A 7291-nucleotide genomic window follows, 5' to 3' on the forward strand; every position below is an offset into this window, starting at 1 on the left:
ACCCCCGACCTCAGGGGATCCCCTTTTATGAAGGGGGGAGGGAAAATATTGGTTGCTGGTGTGGGCGGACTCTGTTCCTGGTGGTACTGGGTGCTGCTGGTGCAGGCCCTGCCAGCACCGTGCTGGTGCCCTGGGGAAGAGGAGAGGGGGGATGTGTTCCCCAGGCTCCATCCCTGCTAACCCACTGGCCCACTTCCCCGCAGAAGCGGAAGGTAGAGGAGAGCGATGACGACACGGCCCAAGCGAAGGTGCTGCGGCCCCTGCGGAGTTGCGAGGAGCCCCTGACCCCCCCGCCCAACTCGCCCACCCCCATGCTGCAGCTGATCCACGACCCGGCGTCGCCGCGAGGCGTGGTGACGCGTTCGTCCCCAGGAGCCGGCCCCAGCGACCACCACAGCGCCAGCAGAGACGAGCGCTTCAAGCGACGGCAACTTCTGCGGCTCCAGGCCACCGAGAGAACCATGGTGAGGGAGAAGGAGAACAACCCCAGCGGCAAGAAGGAGCTGTCGGAGGTGGAGAAGGCCAAGCTGCACGGCTCCTACCTCACTGTGACGCTCCAACGCCCCACCAAAGACGTCCACGGCACTTCTATCGTCCCCAAGCTGCAAGCCATCACCGCCTCCTCCACCAACCTGCAGCACTCTCCCCGCGTGGTTATGCGCCACGCACCCACCAGAATGCCCCTGCGGGGTGGGGGGGAGGAGGAGGCAGCCGCCGAGGAGGAGGAGGAGGAAGAGGAGGAGGACGACGAGAACGCGGAGGAGGGGGGGGCGGCCCGGCTCAACGGCCGAGGGGGCCGGGTGCAGGAGGGCGAGGAGATCTGGATGCAGCGCGACGTGTGGATGCCCGTCTTCCGCTACCTCACTCGCAGGGAGCTCTGCGAGTGCATGCGGGTGTGCAAGACCTGGTACAAGTGGTGAGTGTGGGGACACGGGGTGGAGAGGAGTAGGGGGACACACACACACATCCCCCCCTGGACCAGGCATGGCCACGCCAAACCTTGTGCCAAGGGGGGGCGGGGTCTCCCCGGAGCTGGCACTCGCCGGGCAGCGTTGCCCTTGGACCCTGTGGCCTGCTGCTGCCTTTGCCATACATGTGCTGGTCTTTATTGTCCCCTCCTGCCTTCCTCCTGTCCCTTCTGCTGGGAGACGTGGCAGGCAGTGCTGTCATAAGCCAAAACCGCTCGTCACCTGAGTGCCCATGTCCTTGCGAGGTGCCGATGCCATTGCCTCGCCCGCCACCCTGCGTGGTCCTTGCCCTTCCCTGCTTCCCGTCCTCCCGGCAGGCTGAGGCAGGGATGGGTTAGCTGGCTGGAAACTGGGTTTGCTGGCTGGAAACGCCTCAGGGGGCAGCAGGCCTGAAGACAATGCTGGCACCGGGACAGCTGTGGATGGAGGGCTTGGGAACAGGCGGGGACTGGAAACTGGGAGGTTTCTAACTGCTGAGCAGTGGGAAAGGAGTGGCCCGCTTCAGTTGGTGGCTGGTGTGGGAATGATGTGGGGTGGTGACTGGAGGAGAGTGTCCCCTCACCTGCCACTGGTGTGACGCTGTCGGGGCGCAGCTGAGCTACTGTGAGGTTCCTGGGTCTCCCCAGGCTGAGTGTTTTGCCTGCTGGGAGTGAGGACGCTGAAGATCTTCCCCCTTGGCAGGAGGAGCACGCAGGAGGGGGCAAGCAGGCAGACAGCTGTGACTCAAAGCCTTGTTACGTGGCAGTAAAATCCTGCTGGGGCTGTTCTGGGCATCCCTGGGTGGCCGGACACCCTCAGCAACATCCCTACGTGTTCAGGGAAACCCGGGGAAACCAGGCAGAGCAGCCTTGTTCTGCGGCTGGGGCTGCGCCAGGGCCAGGCTCTTGCCCGAACCCACCGGCCATTTCCTGTCCCAGGGGGCTCTTGGGGCTCAGCTTTCAGCCTTGTCCTCGTCCCCAGGTGCTGTGACAAGAGATTGTGGACAAAGATAGATTTGAGTAGGTGCAAGTCCATCACCCCCCAGGCGCTGAGCGGCATCATCAAAAGACAGCCGGTCAGCCTCGACCTCAGCTGGACCAATATCTCCAAAAAACAGCTTACGTGGCTCGTCAACAGGCTGCCAGGTGAGCATGGGCTGGGGAGGGGTCCCTACGTCTGCCACCACCCTGCTCCGAGGCTTCTTGGTGGCTGGACCACAGCGAGAGACGGGCTCTGCACCCTGATATCCACCAGCTTGAAAACTCCGGGGTGCCTGGATGTGAGCAGCTGATAGCGATGTGGTTAATCTCTCCCTCAGAGAGCCCGGCTCCCCGTCCCACCCCAGGCAGGGAGAGGAGCTACTTCCTCGTGTGCCTGGAGAAGGGAGGGTTGAGATCGGGGACGCCTCGGAGCTGACCGAGCCCGTCTGACTTGTTACCTCTCTCCCTTTTCCTGGCAGGCCTGAAAGACCTCATCTTAGCGGGCTGTTCCTGGTCTGCGGTCTGTGCTCTCAGTACCTCCAGCTGCCCCCTTCTCAGGACCCTCGATCTTCGGTGGGCAGTAGGAATCAAGGACCCTCAGATCCGGGACTTACTCACCCCTCCAACAGACAAACCCAGTAAGCTGTTGCCCAGGCTGGGGCGGTGGTGATCGAGGAGGGTCCCGGTGGGTTGTGAGGAGCTGGAGGAGGGTGACATGCTGGGCCCAGAGCAAGGAGGCGATGCTGGATCCCGAATGTCCCCAACTCCATCGGGCAGATAGTCTGCCCTCAGCTTCTCCCCTCCCTTTTTTTGCAGGTCAGGACAATCGCAGCAAACTCCGCAACATGATCGATTTCCGGCTTGCCGGCCTGGACATCACCGACGCCACGCTGCGGCTGATCATCCGCCATATGCCCCTGCTCTCCCGCCTCGACCTCAGCCACTGCAACCACCTTACAGACCAGTCGGTCAACCTCCTCACGGCCGTGGGCTCTTCCACACGCAACTCCCTCACCGAGCTCAACATGGCAGGTGGGTAACGCTGCTCGGGGTGGCTTGGCTGCCATCGAAAAGCAGCTTCTTCCTCCTGGCTTGACGTGCGAGCTCAGCTCTGGCTTCGCGGAGGTGTTGCAGCTCACTCTCCCTCTCATTTTCCCCCTCCCAGGCTGCAATAAGCTGACGGACCAGGCCTTGCTGTACCTGCGCCGCATCTCCAACATCACTCTAATTGACCTGCGAGGTTGCAAACAGATCACCCGCAAAGCCTGTGAGCACTTCATCTCGGACCTGTCCATCAACAGCCTCTACTGCCTGTCCGATGAGAAGCTGATCCAAAAAATCAGCTAGAGACCCTCCCCGGGGCAGACTGAGGAGAAGGAAAAAAAAAAAGAGCCCATCCCACCCCTCTCGGAGAGCCACTCCTCCACATCCCCACCTTGCCCTCCGTGTCCTGCCGCTGCCTCCCACCTGACTCGGCAGGCAGGGCCACCGCTGGCCTCGCTCCACCGTCCTTCCTCCTCCTCCTCCCCCGGGACTTCTGCCGATGAAGATGTCCCGCCAGGCTGGCCAGTACCAGAGGAGGAATGGGCAAATGGCAGGGAGCCTCAGCCCGGAGGCTGGCCGCTCCCGAGGCGGAGGTTGTAACAGAGGTCTCTGTGCAGAGAATTGGGGCACCCTCTTCCCCCAGCTTTTCCCCTCCCCATCGTCTCCTTGCCTTGAAACACTTGTCACTTCCCCGTTAGCACAAAGCTTGAGGGTCAAGGTCTCTCCAAGGAAGCGGGAGCAGAGCTGGAACAAAACGTACCCCTCCGTGCCACCACCAGCTCGTCGCTTGTCCCCTTACGGTTCCCCTCGTCCGGCTGCAGGGGCTGTGATCCACCCCCCCTCTTCCTCGCCCCGCTCGCACGCAGCCGGGCGGCTCTTTCAGTGTCAAGGGCCGGGGTGTCGTGGGTTTTTCCGGCACGTTGGCCAGGAGCTGGGGGTGGGGGGCTTTGCAGCCCGCTCTTCCCCCTGCCTGGGGAGGTGAGGCTGGGGGGCGATGCGCTTCCCGCTCCGGGCGGCGTGGTCTGTCCTGACGCAGCCCCGCACGGAGGTTGATGGCCGGGCGCCGGTTGGGAGCAGGGGAGAAACCGCAGGTACATCAGAGCTCAGGGAGGACTTGGAAAGCATCAGCCAGGGGTGAGTGAGCGCACGGGGGGGGACAGGAGCTGCCTCCTCTTCCTCCCCCAAGCTCCCTGTGCGGGGCCCAGCATCGTGAAGCACTCTAGGGCCGCCGCGGCCGCAGGGGCAAAGGCTGCTCGCTCTGCCCAGGGCGCTGTGGCCTGGGACCGAACTGGCACGAACGCCCCACCGCATTGTCCTCTCCTTTTCCTGACCCCCAACCCCCTTTTAGCTGCCGTTTTTTCCTTTGCAATGAATGGTCGGTCCAAAGAACCTCTCTCTAGGGCAGCAGAGAGCTTTTTGCACTTTAAAAAAAAAAAAAAAAAAAAAAAAAAAAAACACAAAAAAACAAACAAACAAAAAAAACCAACAAGGAAAAAAATAGAAAAAAAAGAAAAAGAAAGGAGAAGAAAAAAAAAAAAGGTTGGAATCTTCTTTTGGGTTACTATTTTATTTCCCTCCCTGTCCTGCCTGTGACCGGACACTCCCCACCTCTCCCCCGGTGTCAGGACCCCGCTCTCCCCAGCCCGCCCCCCCCCTCCCCAGCCCCTTGGCAAGCGCATCCAGATAGCACAAACCGGGGTCCCCCCCCAGCCCCCTGCCACCGGTCCCCAGCCCCGGCGAGGGCCAAGGGGGGTGCTCCGGTGGCGGGGGGGGGGGAGCAGCCCGCGTCGCCCCGCTGCTTCAGAAGCAATAAGGGAGGAGAGACGGCCGCCGAGCGAGCCTGCTGCCCGGGCGTCGGCGGGGCTGGCGGCCTCCGCTCCCGGCTGCCCGAGGGACGCGAGGGGACGATGGCCGCAGGGCCTGGGGACAAGGGGCAGTTTGGCCGCAGTGAAGCCGGAGGGTTTGGAGCAGAAAACACCCCCCCCACCACCACCCCCGGGGTGAGAGGAAGAGCGGGGAGCCAGGCCCCTGCCCGCGGCCGGGCGGTGGAGGCCTCCTGCCTTAGTCTCTCTCTTGTCGGTGGCTCCTGGGAAAAACGTCAGAAGAATCGAAAGCTTTTCTTTTTTTCCTTTGGATTGATTTTTTTTTTTTGAGTTTTGCAATGAAAAAGAAAATTTTAAAAAAGAAAAAAAAAAATGCTGGGGTAAAGCTTTTAGCCGGAATCGGGTGGGAACGGGGCTCCCTCGGCCGTGGACCCTCCCTTGGGGCGGGAGGTGGGCGAGCGGCCGAGCTGGGGGGCGGCGAGTCCTCCCCTCTGTCTGTCTGTCTGTCTGTCCGTCCCATCCCATGTGTCCCCCCCCCCCGGCCGCAGAGACTCCGGCGTTCGACCCTCGTCACCCAACTGGCCACCCCGGCCCCCATCCGTGGGCAGGGGGTGAAAATCCGCAAGGACAAAAAAAAAAAAAGAGAGAATTATATATATAAAATCACTTAGTGATTTAAAAGCAACCCAGACTGCTCCCTAAAGACACCTCCTGCAAGAAAAATCACTATTGTTTAAGGATTTGGTTGTGTTTTTGTTTTGTTTCAATTCCCCCCCTTTCCCCCCCACCCACCCACTCTGCCCTCCCCCCCGGAGAAATATTGTAAATATATATTTTTTTGTTGGCGATTTAGAGTCCATCTCTGATGTTTGTGCTTTAAAATTAAATGTAAGCATTAAGGGTAAAAGCAAACCAAGTCTTACGCTCTCTCAGTCGGTATGGTTTGGGTTGGGGGTTTCTTGTCTGGGGGCAGAGGGAGGGGAGCTAGTTGGCAATTTTTTTTTGCTTCGTTTTTGATTTTTTTTTTTTTTTTTGGTTTGGTTTGGTTTTCCTTTTTCTTTTTCTAAGCATTCTCCGATACTGGTTTTAGAGAGGATCTTTGCTCATAACATATTACGACAGGGATGAGAGAGATGATGTGGGGGGAGGGAAGATACCAGCCTCTGAAGGGAAATATTTTGTTTCTTGGGGGTGGATTTTTGGAATAAAAAATTTCAAGAAAAACAAAACCCTGCGTCTGGGCTCTGCCCGTTGTTTGTCTGCAAGGGAAGCGGAGGGGCCGAGCCCGGGGCTGGGGGGCCCCAGGGACCTCCTGTGCCCCCCCCTTTTGCTCCGAAGCCCCATTGCCACCAGAGAGGAAGTTTGGGGCGCGGGGGCGCGGGCCTGAGCCCCCCCAGGGTGGCGGTGGCAGCTGTCCCGGTGTCTCCATCACCTCCTGGGGAGTGCTGGCAGCTGTCCCCGTGGTCTCCTGGGGGGCGATGGCAGCTGTCCCCACGTCCCTGTCATCTCCTGGAGGGGGGGGGGTGGCGGTGGCGGTGGTGGCAGGCGTCCCTGCGTCCCCCATCACCTCCTGCCCCATGCGTGAGGCAGGGCCGGGGAATTGCCTGTCCCCTGCCTCCCTTGGGACAACGCTGGCTCCCAGGGGATCGATCCTGGTGTCACGCAGACCCATGGTGTCACACACATTGTGTCACAGCCAGCGTCACACACACCCACAGTGTCACACACCCAGTGTCACACACCTGGTGCACACACATACAGTCTCACATAGATGGTGTCACACCTGGTGTCACACACACAGAGTGTCACACCCACATGGTGTCACACACAGAGTCTCTCACACACTCATGGTGTCACATGGATGGTGTCACACCTGGTGTCACACCCACACAATGTCACACTCACATGGTGTCGGTGTCACACACACTTGGTGTCACACCCAGTGTCACATACCAAATGTCACACGTTGTCACACCCATGGTGTCACACCTACAGTGTCCCACACCCACACAGTGTCCCATAGATGATGTCACACCCAGTGTCACACATACACAGTGTCACACACACGTATGTGGTATCACACACATCCATGGTGTCACACATACACACAGTGTTACACAGATGGTGTCACACCTGGTGTCACACACACCCCCACGGTGTCACACACCTGGTGTCACACCGTGTCTCACACACACACACACACACGGTGTCCCCCACGCGCCCGCGGGTGTCCAGGCCACGCCCCTGTGGGCGGAGCGTCGGGAAGGGCGGGGCCAACCCCCCTTGGCCCCGCCCCGCTCCGTCCCGGGGCGGCAGCGCCGCCTGTCACACACGCACGCGCGCGGCCACGCGCAGCGACACGCGCTCCCCTCAGGCCGCGCCCGCCCGCCATGGCCCCCCGCCGCTGAGCCCGCGCCGCCGCCTGGGCCTCCCCGGGCCCGGCCCGGCCCGTCCCGGGCGGGGAGGGAGGGAGGGAGGGAGGTGGGTGGAAGGGGGG

The 7291-nt window shown here is 61.0% G+C and overlaps 1 protein-coding gene across 4 annotated transcripts in view; it reads left to right on the forward strand.

Annotated features, from left to right (window-relative positions):
* The window catches only part of KDM2A (lysine demethylase 2A), a 53402-nt gene extending 47696 nt beyond the window's left edge, over positions 1–5706 (forward strand). For all 4 annotated transcript variants that reach the window (XM_074842692.1, XM_074842693.1, XM_074842694.1 and 1 more), the window contains 5 exons: positions 204–916; positions 1929–2092; positions 2407–2565; positions 2744–2959; positions 3093–5706. In XM_074842692.1, the coding sequence (XP_074698793.1) occupies positions 204–916; positions 1929–2092; positions 2407–2565; positions 2744–2959; positions 3093–3274 (1434 nt within the window). In that variant the 3' untranslated portion in view covers positions 3275–5706. The remainder of the gene's footprint in view (positions 1–203; positions 917–1928; positions 2093–2406; positions 2566–2743; positions 2960–3092) is intronic.
* Positions 5707–7291: the final 1585 nt, after the last annotated feature.

This window comes from Strix aluco, chromosome 16 (genome assembly GCF_031877795.1).
Source record: "Strix aluco isolate bStrAlu1 chromosome 16, bStrAlu1.hap1, whole genome shotgun sequence".
NCBI lineage: Eukaryota > Metazoa > Chordata > Aves > Strigiformes > Strigidae > Strix > Strix aluco.